The 20,862-nt window shown below is 40.4% G+C and overlaps 2 protein-coding genes across 5 annotated transcripts in view; one reads left to right on the forward strand and one right to left on the reverse strand.

Moving 5' to 3' along the window:
- Positions 1 to 16: 16 nt before the first annotated feature.
- ITGB1BP1 (integrin subunit beta 1 binding protein 1) lies at positions 17 to 15,023 on the forward strand. 3 transcript variants are annotated; one of them, XM_067544791.1, is made up of 7 exons: positions 17 to 154; positions 4,230 to 4,331; positions 6,683 to 6,761; positions 9,903 to 10,039; positions 11,123 to 11,215; positions 13,214 to 13,363; positions 14,566 to 15,023. In XM_067544791.1, the coding sequence occupies exons 2-7, from the start codon at positions 4,260 to 4,262 to the stop codon at positions 14,635 to 14,637; spliced, it is 603 nt and encodes a 200-aa protein (XP_067400892.1). In that variant the 5' UTR covers positions 17 to 154; positions 4,230 to 4,259; the 3' UTR covers positions 14,638 to 15,023. The 3 variants fall into 3 exon arrangements, with proteins under 3 accessions (XP_067400892.1, XP_067400893.1, XP_067400894.1); XM_067544792.1 differs by lacking the exon at positions 17 to 154 and adding an exon at positions 767 to 858; XM_067544793.1 differs by lacking the exon at positions 17 to 154 and adding an exon at positions 3,328 to 3,507.
- A 2,377-nt stretch (positions 15,024 to 17,400) lies between these two features.
- The window catches only part of ASAP2 (ArfGAP with SH3 domain, ankyrin repeat and PH domain 2), a 133,771-nt gene continuing 130,309 nt past the window's right edge, over positions 17,401 to 20,862 (reverse strand). For both annotated transcript variants that reach the window (XM_067544795.1, XM_067544794.1), the window contains one exon: positions 17,401 to 20,119. In XM_067544795.1, the coding sequence (XP_067400896.1) occupies positions 20,045 to 20,119 (75 nt within the window). In that variant the 3' untranslated portion in view covers positions 17,401 to 20,044. The remainder of the gene's footprint in view (positions 20,120 to 20,862) is intronic.

The raw sequence follows: 20,862 nt of genomic DNA on the forward strand, positions 1-20,862 counted from the left end.
CGGGCCGCGACGGGCCGCCCGCACTCCCTGTCACGGCGCCTGCGCGCGGGCGGGGGCCGGGGCGCGCGTTCCCGGGGCCGCGGACGGAGGAGCCGTGTTGGGTCCTGGGCGGAAGGCGCGACCCCGGCGGGTAGCACCGAGCCCAGCCGCTGCGGTGAGGCGAGCGTGCGGTCCTTCCTCCTTCCGGGTGGCGCCGGCATCCCGTGGGGGGACCTCAGCGCTGGGGTGAAGCTGTGACAGGGTGGGGACGGGAGAGCCACAGCGCTGGGAGGTGCCGTGGCAGGATGGGGGGTAGAGGGGTCCATGGGGGATGCGTCGACCCCAGCGCTGGGGGGTGCCTGGGGTGGAGGGGTCCATGGCAGGATGGGGGTGCCTGGGGTGGGGGAGTCCATGGCAGGATGGGGGGTGGGGGGACCACAGCGCTGAGGGGTGGAGGGGTCCATGGCAGGATAGGGGTGACTGGGGTGGAGGAGTCCATGGCAGGATAAGGGGTGGCTGGGGTGGAGGGGTCCTTGGCAGGATGGGGGGTGTGGGGACCCCAGTGCTGGGGAGTGGCTGGGGTGGAGGGGTCCATGGCAGGATGGGGGTGACTGGGGTGGAGGGGTCCATGGCAGGATGGGGGGTGTGGGGACCTCAGTGCTGGGGAGTGGCTGGGGTGGAGGGGTCCATGGCAGGATGGGGGTGACTGGGGTGGAGGGGTCCATGGCAGGATGGGGGCTGGCTGGGGGGTGAGTTCCCCACCTTTCTTGTTTCTTAAGGAGCCAGTGTGAGAGTCAGAGACCTTGGCGGTGAGCACAGTGTAAATACCTAGAGAGACAAGTGGCTGAAGCCCCTGACCGGCCCCCTCAGCTGAACCTGGTGACTGCTTTTTGAGTGCTGTCTATTGATGAGAAAGACCTGAGGCTTTGTCTTTTGTGCCACATTCAAGCCACTCCTAGCTAGGCTGGGCAACATTTGATTTTTGTTTGTTTAGAATTTAGATGAGTACTGATGTTTATTTTTAAGCATATTATCAATTTAAATCAATTTAAATTTTCACAGTTGAACAAAATTGTGTTTTGAGCATTTCCCTCTGCCCCCATTTTTCTCTATTTAAATTTTCATAGTTGGGGGGAAGTCATGGGGGTCAGACAATGGAGTGGTCAGGCAATAATTTAATGACAATGGACATTTCAGAAAGCTAAAGCTTTACAACCATTAAGCCACAAATTGTCAGCATCCCGTGTCAAAATATACAAAGTAAATATCCTTAAATGAAACTTTACTAAGTTCTCAAGTAGCATTTTTCTTACTTTGTCTGTAAATTTCAATTATGGATGCAAGTATTTTTTAGTCAGTTTGTGTGTGTGTGGTGAAATTGACGTTTACCAACATTTCCCAATAAAAATCTAATCTTTCCACACCTAGTCACTGTGGCTAATAAAATATTACCAAATTCAGTTGGATGTGACAAGAACTGAAATGGTGCATGAGGTGCAGGGCTTTCTCCGTCCTGACCACTATGGTTGTTCACTAATTAAGGCCACTTAGGTATATTTATAGTGAAAACAAGTATAAGTTTATTATCAAAGATCAGATATTCAAGTGACAGTGAATAAGAATATTGGAAAAAATGGTTACATGTAAAAGAAAACCATATGTTTTCTGGAGACTAAACTTAATTAACAAGTTAACCTTCTGTTTAAAGAAAACTTATATCATCCTAAGTTCTCTCCAGTGTTTTCAGCCAAGTCTCATTGAGACCCCCTTTTTCTTGAAGTAAAGTCACTGTCCATTTACTTCCTAGGTGAAGGATGACAGGATGTTGTCTTTATCCTGCAAATATATTAGGGCAAACCTTTATGTTCCTCAAGATAAGGTTCTTCTAACTGAAAAGTTCCAGAGGGGTAGCCGTGTTAGTCTGTATAGAGTAAAAACAACATGAGTCCTGTAGCACTTTAAAGACTAACAAATTTCTGCAGGCATAAGCTTTCTTGGCACTTCGTCAGATGCATGAAATAGAAATCACAGATAGGAGATATATATATACATCCAAGGGTAAGAAACAACAATGGGGAGGGTAAGTGTTAACAAAGTCCATTCAGTTAGAGTAGAGGAGGCCTATTCACCACCATTGATTAGAAGGATGGTCACATTAATACCACCCTATAACAAAAACCAACTGATTGCAATACGTATCTTCATGCCTACACTGAGGCCTGGTCTATCTTAGAAAATTAGTTTGGTGTAACTATGTTGCTCAAGGGTGTGAAAAATCCACACCCTCTGAGCAGCATACTTAGGCTGACATAAGTCCGAATGTAGACAGCGCTAGGTCGATGGAAGAGTTTGTCCATCAACTTAGCTACTGCCTTTTGGGGAGGTGGATGACCTACACCCATGGGAGAACCCTTCCCATCAGTATCAGAAGCGTCTACGCTGAAGTGCTACAGCACTGAAGCTGTAGCATTGCAAGTGTAGACAAGCCTTGAAGTGCTACAGCTGTGCCTTTACAGGGGTTGTGTTGGTGTAGCCTGACAGAAAAAACCTGTTTTTCACCTTTGCTGGTAATCAGTCCTTATCCATCTTGTAATTTTCAATGTGTGTACAAAACTCCTTATGTAACATCCATACATGCTTTTTTGCAGTAATATTGATTACCATTGTGACACCAGCTTTTATTTGAGACCTCACATGATGCTCCTTGGTGAACTAGAATGTATATGCCAGACCTAGGAAATCCCTGAAATCCTCTGTACTGCCTGTGTGCCCTTTGCCAGTTGGCACCAAGAAGTTCCTGGGTCACAGACAGCAATTAAGCAAAACTTAAAATTTTAGCCTAGGGATTCAGTTAATTACAATCACTAAAGGGCAGGGACTTGTCATTTTTACTTGTGGGTAAAGTGCTCTGTGCCCTTCTGGTGCTATATAAATGATGACACTCTTGTGATTACATTAGTAGGACTGCACCAGAGTTTTCACCTTTTTAAATTTTGTGGCTCACAAAAAAGTGCAATACGGGCTCAAGACCACATATAGTGGGCTGTTTATGCAGAGGCCCATTGGGGAATCAAATGGAGGGGGAGGGAGTTGCCTAAGCTTACCTAATGAAGCTTGCACCTAAACTTTATCTTCTCTGATGCCAATTCTACTGGCACACTGACTTTGCTCTCTCTCTCTCTCACACACAACTCCTGATGATTCTGGAGATGTCTAATCTGCCTCATCTGCCTGTAGCTGCTCGCAAGTTCCCTTAAATTACCACAATAAAGTCTAATTAGATAGCTTGGCAAGTAAGCCCTTCTTCCGGTTCATGTAATGAGATGCTCTTTCTTTGGGGTCTATAAGAGCTTCATAGAGTGCTTTTCCCTAATTCTGTCCAAAGAGATGAGGTTTAGCAACTCTGTGTAGTACAAATTAACTTCCCTCGCCTCACAGAGGAATCGATGTAACTGGTGTTAGGTTGGAGCTAGATAACTGTTCTGAGTCCTAATTTTTCAGTCAGCCTCATGTCCCTCTCTCTACAAAGTAAGTCCCTTGGTTCTCAGAGGGTTAAGTGGTTAAATCTGAGAATATAATGGTGAAGACTGCCTCTGATTTTATGCTGCTGATAAATACTGTAATAAAACAAACTCATTTCTATTTCACACCATTTGCTGCCTTAGTTATTGATTTCATCTTCAATGAATACATCAAGTTAAGTTCATCTGCTGGTATCTAGCAATGGCTGCTTTTGACTGCTCCCATCAGCATGGGTTGCTGGAACTTGCTGAGTGGAGAAGTGATGTTTTATTTTTTGTTGGGGAAGTAACATTTGGATTTTACAGATGTTTATTATTGATTGTTAGAGTTTAATGGATACCAAAACAAGTTTAAATCCTTTCATGCTTTTCAGTGAGTGAACACATTTTTAATTAGGTGTTCTGCTTAATACGTCCTGTTAATTAGCTTACATCCATAGAAAATTGATACTTACAACAGCCTTGTGAGGTAAATGGCAAAATTAAAATCCTTTCTATTCTTAGAAATAAGGAAATTCAGAAAAAGAAGTTAAGTGATTTGCCCAAAGCAAAGTACCGCAGTCATAAGAACTAGATCTGTTTCATACTCCCAGTCCCATCTTCAGAATCTTTAGTCTAGTGGTCCCCAACCATTTTCCACTTTGGACACAAAGCCCACCATGGTTTTTGGCAAGGGTTCCTCCTCTTAATGGTGTAATGTGACAGGTTTTATGTTTAATTCCCCTTTAGCATTTTCTTTGATCCAATTATGGTGAAAAAATGTTCAGAAAAGGGAAAAAACGACACAGCAGCAGCAGCTCCCAAAGCAGTGAAATCAGTACAAAAAGCAAGGTAAGCCGAATTTGGTGTATAGCAAGTTTGTGGGACTGTTTCATTTGCTGTGAAATAATAGTTTGCAGGGAGCTTAGGAACTGGGCCTCCTAGCACTTCCAGTCTCCTTGGCAGCTAGCCAGGTGCACAGAGTTGTTTTTGGCGAAACATAATCAAAATCAAACCATCTCCATGAAATGTTTTAATTTAAACAAATTGGCAAAAATGTTATGTCAGTTTTTTTCCCGACCAGCTCTAATTGGGAACCCTTACTGGAATTAAAGCATTATCATCAGGTACAGGTTAAGGTATTTTATTCCTTAAGAACTCAAAAAACCTATTTTTCTGGCTTTCAAGAGGGACATTTATACTTCCTAACTGCAACTAATTCCTAATCTTTAAAAGGAGAGAGAAGCCACTGTAGAAATGTAACTGTTTCAGAACATGAATGGAACTACCTGAAAGGGGGTTCCAGGGAGGATGGGGCTAGGCTGTTCTCGGTGGTGGCAGATGACAGAACAAGGAGCAACGGTCTCAAGTTGCAGTTGGGGAGGTCTAGGTTGGACATTAGGAAAAAGTTTTTCACTAGGAGGGTGGTGAAGCACTGGAATGGGTTACCTAGGGAGGTGATGGAATCTCCATCCTTAGAGGTTTTTAAGCTGAGGCTTGACAAAGCCCTGGCTGGGATGATATAGCTGAGGTTGGTCCTGCTTTGAGCAGGGGGTTGGACTAGATGACCTCCTGAGGTCCCTTCCAACTCTATGATTCTATGTGCACAAAGAGAAATTGTTTTAACTAGAGATGAGAGGTCAGTCTGCTGACTTAAACAATATTAATTCATGTTGAACTTACTTTGTCCTTATAACAACAGTTGTAAATTTGGGTGCTAGATTAAATTATCAGAGTCTGAGGGAAATTTGCATTCTAAAGAAGAAAAGTGATTTCGATTGTCAGATTTATTCTGAATTTCTTTTATGAAATATTTGATCTTTATTGGTCAAAAAATAACATTCCAAGTCAAATGACTAATTAAGGGGATTTTAGGTTGCAAGTTCCTCGGCGTATGGACTGTATCTTTGTCACGTACAGCATCAAGCATACTGATGCTTAATAATTAGTAAATGTTGATAGCCAGTTGACTGCCTTTCTATGGCTGGTTTATGAGAGTCTGTTATTATGATGATGTTTGCTGAAATAAACATCTGGTTTGCTTTCTTTGTCTTTGTGAAATCAAACAATACTAGAATTAGTTTTCGATTGTGTGCAAGTAATATATTCTCCTTGCATCATACAAGCATAAATCCCGTTAATGTTGAGATAGGAGTCTACTTAGAGACTACTTCAACAGTGACACCAACAGCACTTGAGAAAGGATTTGTACAAAAAATATACTTTGTATATAATACTTAATACTAATATTATAATATATAATAACAAGATAAAGTGGCTGGAAGTGGAAGGTAGACAAGGTCAGACTGGGAAAAATATTCAAATTCTTAATAGTGATGGTAATTAACTGTTGGAACAATTTACCAGGATTTTTGTAGATTCTCAGGCATTGGCAATTTTTAAGTCAAGATTGGATGTTTTTCTAAAAGAATTACTCTAGTTCAGACAGGTATTATTTGGGGGCATTTCCATAGCCGGTGTATACAGATGGTCATTTTAGATGATCACAGTGGTTTCTTCTGGCCTTATAATCTATGAATCTTTCAAGAACGTCTAATGTGGCTATGTTAAAAGTGAGAATGAGCTTGATTCTTCAGAACAAGCTAGCCAAATCAAAAATACTTTTATATAGTATTTCTAAAATAGTTCTTTCCTATCTTAAAGCTTAAGTCCTCTGACAGCTAATTAGTACATTCTGGGCTGGTGAATGACTTAAATCTTGTAAGGTTTCATACATGGATGGCATTTTTTAATATAAATCTCATTGCTAAAAGTCATGTTATTTCAAATATTAGTGACAAACATGCACTTGTCAGTTTCCTAAAGGTGAAGATATACAGTGTGAGGAAAGAGACCATGGACATAACTTTTTAAAGTTCATTTTCTCTGCTCTTTCTTCCATCTCTCCTCTCCCTGTTGTTTCAAAAATGTTTGAAAGCTTTTGTGAGACCTTGGTACAGGTTACATTGGTGTAAATAGGTCAGACTGATATTCCTTTTCAAGTTTTATTATATTAATCCTTTGGAGAAATAGGACTTTTTTGGTCTTGTTTCACTGTGTTGAGCTAATTTTTTTTAAATAGCTTGAGACCGTAACAATTAGAAGATTATAATGAAGTATGTAGATTCAGAAAATCTGAAGATAAATTTGTTAAAATTCTCAATAATTTACTGGCATTTTTATTTTTTTTTCCCTTTAATCAGTCTGTTGACTCCAGTCTTGGTGGACTTTCCAGATCTAGTACTGTGGCTAGTCTAGATACAGATTCCACCAAAAGTTCAGGTATGTAACTAGTGCTGAGACAGACTTGCATGAAGGTGGTTTAATTTTATAAATGTGTGATTCTGTGTAAGAGTTGGGAGAAGGAAAGAGGTGAGAAAATGTGAGTTCAAACTGTGTGAATTATGCATTACACATTTACATTTAACAGTTGAGGGCAAACCTATTAGGTGGCCCACTTATTAGCACATGAACTGCTGGAGTCTAAAGTAGAAAGTGATCTTTAGGATTAGAAATGCCGAGAAGGTATATAGAGATTTAGAGCGAAGTGCAGCAGGACTTTGGAATGCAAGAGAGGGGAAGGAAAGAAGTGCAAAAGTAGGGATTGGCTTGAAACAACAGGGTGGGTATGCCACAGGGATATGTTGTTGAGAGGAAAGCAGTTTCAGGCTTCGATCCAAAGCCCTTTGAGGTCAAACAGTGTTTCCATAGACTTCACTGGGCTTTGGATAAAGGCCCCAGCCCTGGAAACTGGCTTCTCATTGTGCTTCGATGATTATGCATCTAATAAAGAAAAAGGAAATAAATACTTAGTGCTCATGTTCACAAACTGGTTAACATGATATTACAATACCATTACAATACATTACATGCTGCAGTAAAAAGCAGGCTGCACATACACTGTGCTGTGTAGTTACGTGGGTCAGTGAAAGCCTCTAGCAGAGAGGAGGCAGTGGGGAAAAGGCTTCAGCAGCTCCCTGCTGCCAGAGGCTTTCGCTGCGGTGAGAAAAGGCTGTAACAGCAGGGAAAGGATGAGCCTTTTCCCCTTGCCTCTCCCTGCAGAGGGGAAATGCTGCAGCAGTGAGGAGCTAGCAACCTTTCCCCATTGTCTCCCCGGTGCTGGAGTTGTTTCCCTGCAGTGGGAGACAGCAGGACACTACACTGCTAAAAATAGCAAGTGAAGAGAGGAAGGCACAGCTTGGGCAAGTAGTTTGCCTATAGGGTATGTACTTGCATGCATCCCACATCCTTCAGATGCATTTTTATTCTGCTTGTCTATGCTCACTGACGACACTGCTATTTGTACTGGTGCTGAGGAGTCTATGCAGGTATGTACTCTACCCACCGCCAAAAAAAGCATGCAGTGTAAACATACCCTCGGAGGTATATAACGCAGTGATACAGTCTTCCAGCGCAGAAGCGTATTTGTTGAGGTTCTTATACAGCGTCCATCACTGTGGTATCTATGCATCTTCCAGAATTAGGAAATTGAACAAAAGATGCATGTCTGTCAATTCGAATTCCTCTCCATCCCACCATCACAGATGGTGCTGCTCATAAGTAGAGTATAAAACCACTGTGCCTAGGTAGCCCTTCACATTCACCCATTATGAAAATGGAAATGGAAACTCTGGCTCCATTTCTTGCTGTGCAACCTTTTTGAGTCCAGTAGTGTTACACTGTTGGAAATGAGAGAAATTGTCCCTAAGTTTCCATAATACCATTAGAGAGAAGGTGGGTGAGGTAATATCTTTCATTGAACCAACTTTTGTTGGTGAGAGACAAACTTTCAAGCTCTTCTTCAGGTCTGTTTTCCTAGATCTGAAGAAGAGTGCTGCATAAGCTCAAAGGATTGTCTGTCTCGCTAACAGAAGTAGGTCCAATAAAAGATATTACCTCAATTACCATTTACACTGTGTTTACCTCTGCATTTTATTAACATTTAAAAAGCTTTGATAATGAAAATGGAGTTGGTTTCACTTTAAAATTCTCATATTTATGATTCTCGATGTCTAGTTGGCAGCTGGTATTAAGCAGAGTGCCCCAGGGGTTGGTCCTGGGGCCAGTTTTGTTAACATATTCATTAATGATCTGGAGGATGGTGGGGATTGCACCCTCAGCAAGTTCACGGATGACACTAAGCTGGGTGGAGTGGTAGATAAACACTAGAGGGTAAGGATAGGATACAATACAGAGTGACCTAGACAAATTGGAGGGTGGGCCAAAAGAAAGCTGATAAGGTTCAACAAGGACAAGTGCAGAATCCTGCACTTGGGACGGAAGAATCCCATGCACTGCTACAGACTGGGAACTGACTGGCGAGGCAGTAGTTCTGCAGAAAAGGACCTGGGGACAGTGGACAAGAAGCTGCATATGAGTCAACAGTGTGCCTTTGTTGCCAAGGACCCTAATGGCATATTGGGCTGCATTAGTAGGAGCATTGCCAGCAGATCGAGGGAAGTGATTATTCCCCTTTATACGGCACTGGTGAGGCCACATTTGAAGTATTGTGTCCAGCTTTGGGTCCCTCCCCTACAGGAAGGATGTGGGCAAACTGGAGAGAGTCCAGTGGAGGGCAATGAAAATGATTAGGAGGCTGGAGCACGTGACTTATGAGGAGAGCTGAGGGAACTAAGCTTGTTTAGTCTGCAAAAGAGAAGAGTGAGGGGGGGATTTGATAGCACTCATCAACTGTCTGAAGAGGGGGTTCCAGGGAGGATGGAGCTAGGCTGTTCTCAATGGTTGCAGATGACAGAAAAAGGAGCAATGGTCCCAAATTGCAGTGGGGAAGGCCTAGGTTGGATATTAGGAAAATCTTAGGGTGGTGAAGCACTGGAATGGGTTACCTTGAGAGGTGGTGGAATCTCCATTCTTAGAGGATTTTAAGGCCCAGCTTGACAAAGCTCTGGCTGGGATGATTTAGTTGGGGTTGGTCCTGCTTTGAGCAGGGAGTTGGACTAGATGACGACCTGAGGTCCCTTCCATCCATAATCTTCTGTGATCTATGATATACGAGCTAAATGCTCCACTCTTGGGTTTCAAACATGGTACATTTAAAAAGAAATTTTGGATTTAAGTTACCCCAGTATTCTGTTAGGGTAAACCATACTTTACAGTGGACTCTCATGTCATCACATTTTGCTCTATCAAACACCCTTCTGTGACAGCACACTAAAGAATCAACCTGTCAGAAGTTTAGGAAAGATGAAGTTTGCATACTATTAACCAAATCACCAGAGTATCAGGTGTCTTTACTACTTTCTTGTTTCATAATTGTTTCTGTAATGAGATCCAGTGTTTGAGTCAAGGGAGCAAAATTAATGGATTAAAAAGGACCTAAGAGACTTTCCAGCACCAAAAAAACCAATAGAAGTTACTGCTTAGGTAGAACAGTTCTTTGAATTTACAGTTCTTTTGTTATAGGACAAAGCAACAGTAATTCAGATACCTGTGCAGAATTCAGAGTTAAATATGTTGGTGCCATTGAAAAATTGAAACTTGATGAGAGCAAGAGTCTGGAGGGGCCATTGGACTTGATAAATTACATAGATGTTGCACAGGTAAGTCTTACGAGAAACAAAACATACAAATACATCAAAACATTTTAAACCAGTATGTTTCTTTCTACTGTGTGTTATCATATGATCATATGTATTACTTTTGAAGTACCTTAAACTGTACAAGAATTTACTGTATTAAAGTGTGCACCCTTCATGCTGAGTGCTCAACAGCTGCCAAACTACGGGTTAGTAGTTGAAGGGTGGATATACACCTCAGAAAAATAAATTGCTGCTGCAGGAGGCAGTGTGTTCACTCACAAATCTGAGCCATGACTGAATAAATATCATCAGGGGTTTGCTAGGATGGAAAGATACGGTTCCAAAGAGTCTGTCTCCAGCTCTTTTGGTAGTATCCAGGAAAGAAGATTACTTATGCCAACCTTTCTCAAAGAGGAAATTTTCAGCTGAGGCATAAAAGCGAGAGCCTGACCACTCATGGCCATTTATAATTCCATTATGTTAAACTAGAACCTAGCTCACTCTCTCAGAGCTGTATTGATTTTTGTAGTGTCTAAAGTAACAAAAGCAAAAAAGGCGGCTCTTATTAAAAAAATGGTCAGGGTTCCTTTGCAAGCTCAATACGTGGATTCCTAAATGCCAGTTTGTACTACAGAAATTAGATATTGCAAGTATAGCATACGTGCTGGTAGCGCTTGTAAGGCTCTTCATAGCTATCTGCAGAAGCGTTCCTAATGTTCACAAACATTGCCAATATCAGCATCAGTGCACTAGAATGGAGCAGCTATCAACATTCCTCTACCTGCATTGCTTGTCCATGAAACAGTACCCTGCTAGTGTAGCTGGGCCATAGAGCAAACACAAAGGAAGGGACTGTAAGAAACCTCATTCTTCATAAAAAGTTCCCTTCCCAGTCCTGAATAGCCAAAAACCACAACGTTCCCCATGACGTCAATGAATGCTGAAAGATGAAGGCCACTTTGTGGGGAACAGCCACAATACTGATAATATTCCAGTGGGCTGAAATAAAATTAAAACAGAGGAAAATACAGGTTTTGTAATGAATATTTTCATTATTTATGCCCTTCTCTGTACACTTAGCACTTTTTTTGTTTCCCTCCAAAGCAAGATGGAAAGTTACCTTTTGTTCCAGCTGAAGAAGAGTTCATTATGGGAGTTTCCAAGTATGGTATTAAAGTTTCAACATCTGATCAGTATGTAAGTGTGACTTGTCTTAAACAGCTGGAAGTTGGATGGTGGGCAACTCTGGAAAAGGCATTTATCAGTGCTCTGATGAGTTTGCTAGTTAAAGGCACAGGTGTAGACATTAGTTGGTAAGGAAAACTTCTGCATGACAAAGACACTCGATGGCCCAGTACGTACAAAAAGCACAGGCCTAATTACCATCTTGTAGATTTTACTTTTCAATTTGATAGGCATTCTCCTATTGTAGATCACTCTGCTCACTTCTCTCTGTTTAGTCCATGCCTTTCCTGTTCTCTGTATAAGTTTGTTGTTGAGTTCATCAATATCCTATAGGATCAAACTTAGGTACTTCTGTTCCTTTGGTAGTTCTGGCTCCTCAGACAGTCTGTTGTCTTCCTGCAGGAAATCTTCAGATCTACAGATCATACGCTGTTTTATTTCTGCTGATTTTCATAACATTTGTTTCAAGTACACATCTCTGTCTCTCTAAATCTTTCACTTCCTCTTTGCTCTCCTGCACAAGCACTACATCACCTGCAGAAAGCATGCAGTAGGGCGTCACTCTCTGGATGGTTACTGTAAGTGCATCGAGTGCTTGCTTTCTCCACTACAGGTACTTAATCATCACCCCTTTAGTACTCACTTTTTTGCCAACAAACCCAGATCCCTTTCCAGGGTTCTTCTGCTGCCCGCCTCTTTAGGCCTTTTTTTTCCCTCCCAGCCTTCCTCACAGTACCTCCCCAGATCCCTACGTGAAAGCTCCTACGCCAGATCTTTTCTCAATCTGGTCTCCTTACTGAGCATACCTTGTCACATACATAGTCCTAAATTCTAGTCACATGGTTCCTTTTTGGTCCCTATGGAAACCACAGCCATCCTAAATGCCTGGTCTTAGAAGGTCAAGCCCCAGTAACAATCAGATTGGCAGTTCCTGCTCTTAATAGCCAACAACCTCTGTTATAAGGACAATAAGTATTACTGCTCCGTAGTTAGTTTTAAAGAAACCAGAAAGCTTCCTTCACTCTTTTCAAACAATCATTTGTTTCTAATGTGTAGGAGGAAATGCGGTATTTGTAACCTAAACATCTAATCACGCTGCAATTATTCTGCAGTCGTAGCTCTCATTGAAGTCAGCGGGTATTTCACATGCAGGAGCATGCTTTTTGTCACCTTTGTTGAAAGTTCGTAGAGATTTAAATGGAGACAGAGATCTCTGTCTAATTTTAAAGTCTTTTATCCATCCTTCTGCTGGCTTCAGCCTGAAAGCATAAGACAAGCTGACAGACACCCATGATTAAGCGAGCTTGTGCTGGCTTCTTTATGTGATATTGCATTACACACACTTTAGACAAGATTCTGGCCCCTGAATGTCACCCCCTTAACATCAATTTGTATTTTCTTTAGACCACTTAGCAGCTATCACCCTTAGTAGAGATCCAGTTATAATGTAGATTGTATTAATGCAGAGAGAGAACAGTTTGTAGAATAAATTAAGACTGTATCCTAATTGTGTAAAAGTCTCAAGCTTCATCTTCACTTATAGCAACCAAAAGTGTTCTAGGATTTTGATATGCAAGAATGGGATAGATATGAACATGGACATGTTCTCGGTCCTGAACAGCTTCAAATCTAACTAAAAGAATGTACTGACAAACAGTAGAGGGATACAATTATATTTTTTTCCCAGTGTATTTGGCCCCATTAAACTTGTAGCAGTTTAGCACAGGACCAAGATACAATGCACTAGTTTGGTTATTTGTAGTTTTAATCTTCACCTATTGCCCTTATTTGACAATTCAAAATGCTATGGAGGTAATCTAAGGAAATGTTACCAGGGACAATGAGTGTGTTTGTCTTCTGGAAATAAGTGCACAGAATGAGAGACTGAGCATTTCTTTCTAAAAAATACTAAAGGTTTTGTAAAAGCGACTTATGCAGTAGTGAAAGCATGCAGAAAATTTGAATGTCCTATGCACTGTTTTAGAACTTTAATTTGTCATATGGTTGCAGGATGTTTTACATAGACATGCTCTGTATTTAATTGTGCGGATGGTCTGCTATGATGATGGCCTGGGAGCAGGAAAGAGTCTATTGGCTTTGAAGACAACAGATTCAAGTTATGAAGAATGCAGCCTCTGGGTGTATCAGTGTAATAGTTTGGTAAGAATTCATGTTTATGGTTCTTAATTATAGGTACCAACACATTTTGATGTCTAACTTCATTACCTTCTAGCTTCATATTTAAAAATATGTTTTAACAGCACAGAAACCCCGTGGTAACATTCTGTACTGCTGTATGGGACAGCCAAGGTGTAGCTCTTCTTGCATAATCACAGCCTTCTGGCAGTTGAAAGGTTAACTGGTTTCACAGACAATAAATAGCTCCACATGTAAGGGGAAAATCATAGAATGCACTGGATTAACTGTGTTTGAGAACCACTACTTCGACTAGTCTAAAATCACAAAGGAGTCACATGAACAGCTTTTTCCTTAGTTCTTCAGGTAGTATCCCTGGGAGTATGCTGTTCCCCCATCCTTATGGCTAATAGCTGTACTCCTTAAAAATAATTTTTTTATAAAAAAGGATGTATTGGCAACAAAGGGAGTTGTGCCCAGCTGTCTTCAACTGATAAGATGTTGGCTGTAACAAGGAATTTCTAAGCAAAAGCTTATTTAAATCAGTGAAGCAATTATATTATAGCAGATAATATCTAATCTGCTGTGTTACACCTGCCAGTAAAGACAGAGGTTAGAGGGCGCTTCATTATGTGTACATGCAGATACCATAGCCTCTTTCCGCTTCATGTCATCTCTGCTGGAGGAACAGAGCAACCTTTTCAGTGGCACTATGCATTCCATCTCCATTCAGGCATCATATTACCACGGGAGGAATCTGATCTCTTCCTGTGATATTTTAAGGAAAGCAGGAGAAGAGAGCATGCCAGGGTGTCGTGGTAGCATATGTTTTCTAGTCTCCACGCTATCAATTTTTCAGATGGTTTGGCAAATGGCGTCAGGGAGTGGCTTTAGGATGCTGATTACACCCTATAAGCATAGGCAGTAGTAAGACTAAAAATTGTCTCTTTTCCACACTAAAAGTTAATGTAAAACTGAGTTTTCTGTAGGCATAATCACAAAGAATAGAATTTCATACTTAAAGCTCTCCTGTTTCTTTCTGTATAAGCTCTGAAAAAAATTATCTAGATCATATTCTGCTTGAAGTTTAACAGATTGGAAAAAAACTCCTAAGTACTCCATCATGTAATAGCCAGAGCATTGAGGTAAATTCTAGTGAAAATGTAACTATCAACACATTATGCGTTTTAGTACAATTAACTGATTTTTATTGTTATACGATGCAGGAACAAGCACAAGCGATTTGCAAAGTCTTGTCAACGGCCTTTGACTCAGTTTTAACATCCGAGAAGTCTTGAATTTCTGCAGCTGTGTCATAGTACAGTACAAGAAGCCTTCATACTAGGAGGAAGTACTACTATAAGCACTGACCAAGCATTGCAGAATGGAACAGATGTAAGCCTTTAACTGCTTGAAGAAGGATAATTTACACTGTGTAGAGAACAATACAACTTTGTAAATAGAAGTTATTTTGATGTTTACCCTGGTGAGTGACAATTGGAAACCCATTCCCCGACCAAGACTGAAGAAGTCATTGCACGGAATCATTGAGCTTACATTTCACTTCATATAAAACCATGAACAGTGAATTTTATATTAAAATGAAGTTTGTACCAAATAGTATTTTATATTTGAATGTAAATATTGTAGAACTTCAAAATAAAAGTTAAATTCTTGCTTCAAATACTGTGTACGAAACAACTATCAAAAGCATCCTTTTGTTTATATAGCATTGTTTGGAACACACAACAGCAGTAGTTAAATGGGAATGGACAAATGTTTCTGGGACTTATTACATATGAAGAGGTTGTTGTATGCTGCTCTGGACTATGCTATGGGCTTAAGCAGGTTTATTGATATGACATATCTTGATTTTTGTTATACATTTGACACAGCCCCACATGATACTCTCATAAACAAATTACAGAAATGTGGTCTAGATGAAATTCCTATAAAGTTGGTGCAAAACTGTTTGAAAAACCATACTCAAAGTAGTTATCAGTGGTTCACTGTCAAACTGGGATGATGGACGCACTGGGATCTGTCACTTTTCAACATTTTCTTCCCTTGGAAAAAGGAATGGAGAGTGCTCATAAAATTTGCAAATGACACCCAAGCTGGGAGGGGGTGCAAGCACTGTGGAGGATGGGATTAGAATTCAAACTGACCTGGAGAATTGGTATAACAACCATTAAAACAATGAAATTCAGTGTAGTGCAAAGTACTTTTCAGTAGGAAGGACAAAATCAAATGCACAACTAGAAATTGGAAATAACTGGCTAGGCAGTAGCACTCCTGAAATGGATCTGAGCGTTATAGTGAATCACAAAATGAATGAGTCAATAATGTGATGCAGTTGCAAAAAAGGCTAATATCTTTTTGGGGCATTGTCATGGGGTTCACTCACCACTGGTGGAGCCGCTTCCTGGCCATCCTGGGAATTCGGTCCAGCCGGGCATTGTGCCCTCCTGTCCCTGTGGACCTCTCTCGCTCCAGGAACTGCAGCCTCCTCTTCATGACTCAGCCTTCTGGCCAGGTCACAAAGTGGTTTCCCCATCAGGGAAGAAGTGTAACAGTCTTTCCCAGACCAAATCATCCCAGGCAATCCAATCCTCTGCCTGGTATTAGCCACATCCCCGGTGACTGGTAGGGCCCGCCCTCTACTTCTGGAACTCCGGCTAAAGAGCCCTCCCATTAGCAGCCAAGGCCTGCACTGCTATTCCCGTGCCTTCACCTAGCTTCCCCCCTTTGGGTTTGCCAGCCTCACAACTTGTTCCTCTCAGGGAGGAACTATGGCCTACCCTTTGTAGTTCCAACACACCTTCCTCCTCCCAGGCAGTGACTTCAGCCTGCCTTCCTGCAGCCCCTTCTGCTCTCAGTTCCTGGGCTTTATACAAGCTCTTCCTGTTCCTGCCGAGCCCAGGCCTCATTTAATCAACCCCTGCTCCCTTGCGCCTCCTCCAGGTGGAGCCTGGGAGTTAATTGGCTCACCTGGCCATCTTACCCCCTTCCAATCCTGTGTGGGGACACCCCATCATAGGCATATTAACAGGAGTGTCATATGTAAAGCACAGGAGATAATTGTCATGCTGGCCTCAGCTGAGGTACTCTTGTCCAGTTCTGGGTGCCGCATATTAGGAAAGATCTGGACAAATTGGAGTCTAGAGTAGTGGTTTTCAACTTTTTCCATTTGCAAACCCCTAAGAAATTTCAAATGGAGGTGCAGACCCTTTTCAAAATTCAATCTGTGCTCCCCAGATCCCTACCATAGAAATCTTAGACTGAAAACTGACTGAATAGAATTCAGCTACAGATGTTGCACGTGATTGGCCTGGCATTTGACGCAGTGTGAGAAAGGGCATGAAACTGTGGGCTTCTATGGTAATGACAACACTCCCAGGTTTTGACCTGTAGGTGCGGGTATTCACCTACTTTTGATTGGTCAGAAAAACTGAATGCCTTTCTGGGATCTGAAACTTTATTTTCATAGTCACCTTTCGCAGACTGAAAACCACAGGTCTAGAGGAGAGATACAAAAAACGACAGGTCAAGTTTTGTAAATCATGTGGAACAATTAAAAAACCTGGGCATGTTTATTCCTGAGAAACAAAGAATGTGGGGGAACTTAAGTTTTCAAATATGCTCAAGGCTGTTATAAAGAGGACAGTGATCAATTAGTCTCCATGTCCACTGAAGGTAGGGGCAAGTAGTAATCAGCTTAAACTGCAGCACTGGAGAGTTAGAAAATATTTCCTAATATCAAAACTAACTATAAGGGTAGTTGAGGGAGATTGTGGAAGCACCTCATAGAAGATTTTTAAGAGCAAGTTAGACAAACACTATCAGGGATGGTCTAGGTTTACTTGGTCCTGCCTCAGCTCAGAGGTCTGGACTTGATAACTTCTCATGGTCCTTCCCAGCCCTATATATCTGATTATAAGTGCAAGTACAAACAAACCTCAAATGAGCAAACTACTCTGGAACTGCTGCATGCATCTTTTACATTTTTCAAATCAACCGTTTACATTTTACAAAGTAAAATAAGGAAAATAGAGTCAATATGATTTTAAAAGTAGTTTTATTTTTCCAGTCATTTGACTGGTTAACAAGAGTAAATTTATTAATCATGCTCTAATTATAAATCACTGCATCCAGGACATTGAAAATAAGAGTTGATTTAGGTTATACAATATATACAGTTGCTCTGCAACCAAACAAAATAATCAAACAACTGAATGAATATTATACATCTCAAATACCATTCTAAGCTGCATTTTAAATGACATCTGCTCCTTTCAAGAACAATTAGCACAGCAATCTACTAGTCTGCCTAGTAACAGATTTTTTGAATCATGATCCCTTGAAGTCAGTTTTGATGAAAAATGGCATGAAACATGCCAAAATCTTGGAGCTAAAATTAAGCAACTTTTTTATTATAAATATATATCTACAGTCTGTTCAGAATCTCTGCTGCAATTTTCTTCCCCTAGAGGAGCAAACATTGGGAGAGTATACTATTAAACCTGGGAAAATTTTAGTTACAGAATTTCTTCATTGGACAGTAAGAGCTTAGTTACCTGCACTGTAGTGCCATTAAATTGTGTTCTGAAAAATTACTTGTTTCCCATCAAGAGTACCAATTAACATGATTAAGATTTGAAAGTTTGCGCACACACTTAAAATTTGCATCAGTGTTTACAGATGATGTAACTGATGCCAGATAATCAAGACTGATTGCAGGATGTTATAGATGCTACAAGATTCTCTGTTTAAAAATACTGTACATAGGAGAAGTGAACTGTGCAAAATAATATGCCCATTTACTTTCTATCAGGGATAGAAACATACCAAATAGTGTCTCAATAAACAAACTGAACATATCAGTAAGTGAATAAAATTGTAGTGCTAAACTATTACTAATATCATATATATATTTTACTGGGAACTTTGAAAATGCAGACTAATTAGCTTCAAAACTTGCAACAAAGTATTCTGAAACATTCCAGTTTGTTCCCCCATTTATAATGCAGCAACAGCTTTTTGAAGAAATGTAATATTTATATTTAAATCTGGCTGCACTCACACATTTTAAGAAAGGCGAAGTAAGGGTGAGATCAATAGCTTTACTGTTCCAGCATTAATGCCACATGATTTTTCTCACTATAAACATTGCATTGGCCCCTTTCATCCCTTTTACAACACTGAGGCCAACAGACACCATTTGTCAGAAATTCAAAGTTCTCTTGATAAATCTAGAGATACAATAGTCACAAAACGTGATCAAAGCCAATGTGACCTAGACATTGATTTCTAATCCTATGCTATCAGTTTTTTCCTGTAGCATAAGCAAAATATAAACCAGTACAATATCACAATATACAAACATCAAAATGACGTTAGATCTCTATTGATGTTTTGTAGTAGTCCATCAATCAACTGGGAATTATGAATGGCCTAGTCTTTTGTTCACAAAACAGTAAACAAACAAGTTTAACAGTGTAGCTACCATAGATGTGGGTATATTATATAAATATAGAGTGAGTTAGCAAACTAGTATTTAATTGTTTGCAAGGTAGTGGCACACTTTTTAAAAAAATTGTATGAAACAGAACATAACTGATGTATACTTGTGAGTTTTCAGATATTTATCCTTATTCAACAGAGTATTTAAATGTTCCATTAAAGATATTCTTTGTGTATGAACATGTCACTGTGATCAAGAAAATTCAAGAATACAAAAATTCTAAACACCGTAAGGAAACAAGTTTTAAGAAATGCTCTGCAATCCATCATCCTTACAGAGTTTTAAGTAAATGTCAGGAAGTGCAGTTTTCATATCCTTGAGTTAATTTAGTAATTCAGTAATATTGCTAGGAGGTTTAATTAACCAGTAGTAGTCACATTAAATATGACTTCAAATGGATGTAACATACAGAACGGACATTTCAAAACAGGTTACATACACATGCAGCATAAAAAACAGTCTCAAGATCAGAAAATTAGCTAACAGATTTCTGACTGCTTTAAGCAAATATCTACATCAAATCTGAAAGAAAGAAGTCTCCTTCAGTGGTGAACTGAAAGGCTTGTTAGCTTTTACTGGCCAAGGTACCCAAGTTTAGAGTTCAAGATTTCTTCTTCTGCATGTGTTGATGTCCTTGATTAGAACCTGATACTACAAGGTGCTGAATGCCTGCAATTCAGACGTACTCAGCAGCTTTTAGGATTGGGCTCTAAAACTTAAAAGAGTGGAGGGAGCTAGTGGAATTCGCTGCCCTGTTCTAAGTGTTAGGGATTTCCTTGCCCCTGGGGAAACAGAATCCCGAACTATGGGTATTGCCAGGTTGACAAGGAGGAAACTGAATTTCAACTAATCCATTGTGAGTTATTTGTAATATTTTAACGTTCAGATATTTATATAGTTTGACTCCTAAACAGTTTTTTTAATGCTGATCACTTCACCTAGAAAAAGATAATACAATGGGAATGACATTTTTTAAACAAACTGAGGATGAAGAAGAGTTACACAGAAAAAAAAGCTGTTTAAGTTCCAAACTCAAAACTGCGGTAATAAAAGGTCAGCTAAAGTACATAGGACTCAGGAAGTATTCTGGCAAGGTGTTTGCAGGTGGGGAGCTGGAACAAAACAAAACGGATTTCCACAACAGCTGGAAATTAGAAATTTTTCAAGTTGTCAGTAGCAATTTAGTCGAAAATAAAGTGCACAAATGAGACTGGGAAAGCTCCTTTACGATTAGGGTCCCCATCAATGTGGCCAATCTGGAAAAGATATACAATATGTTCGTTTTCTCGAGTTAATAAAAAGCATTACAGTATTCACATCCAAGTTACTCACCAGTAACAGTCATGCTCTTTTCCACTTTAAGAACTTACACTAGCAGGAAGAACCTGTTTTCTGTGGGTAGGTGAATGCTAATGATTGTTGTGTTTTGAAGGATCCTATGCCTATAGATTAGGACAAACCACTATATCCCTCAGTTCTGGAGCCTTGCATTTTATTTTGCATAAAGGAAAGAAAAGAAATAGCACAAAGGAGTTTGCTGCCCTGCGACAGAGGTAAAGTTTCATTATTTGTATTCAGGCAGTGCATAAGGTTCCCAAATCTGGATGGTGTCACCCCTGTGCTAGGCACTGTTAGACATGAATGAATGAATGAATGAATAATGGATTTTCTTCAGTTGCTGGCAATTTTGAGAACAAAATTTTAAAAAATCATTTCAGGTTGAACCAATAATGAAATTTTTCAGCAAATCAAAAAAAATCAGAAAAAACTTTCGAGCTGGGTCCAAACAAAATGTTTAGTTTCAACCTGACTCAAATGTTTTCATTTTGATTTCAGACATTTTGACAAAAGCAAAGGACAAGATTAATGAGATGCTGGGTGGGGGGGAGGAAGGGATGGGATGGGATGGGATGACAATACAATCTCCATTATAACCTTAGCCTACTGGTTAGGGTACCCACCCAGAATGTGGGAGACCCAGGTTCATTTGCCCCCTCTG

This window comes from Emydura macquarii, unplaced genomic scaffold, assembly GCF_026122565.2.
Source record: "Emydura macquarii macquarii isolate MOO-44397 ecotype Brisbane River unplaced genomic scaffold, CSIRO-AGI_Emac_v2 contig_1027, whole genome shotgun sequence".
NCBI lineage: Eukaryota > Metazoa > Chordata > Testudines > Chelidae > Emydura > Emydura macquarii.

What these genes read in the sequence shown, in the direction of transcription:
- ITGB1BP1 (XM_067544791.1), top strand. Translation starts at nt 4,260, where the DNA reads ATGTTCAGAAAAGGGAAAAAACGACACAGCAGCAGCAGCTCCCAAAGC. An exon ending in ATTACATAGATGTTGCACAG is followed by an intron (nt 10,040 to 11,122) that starts GTAAGTCTTACG and finishes TTCCCTCCAAAG; the next exon opens with CAAGATGGAAAGTTACCTTT. An exon ending in TTTCAACATCTGATCAGTAT is followed by an intron (nt 11,216 to 13,213) that starts GTAAGTGTGACT and finishes ATATGGTTGCAG; the next exon opens with GATGTTTTACATAGACATGC.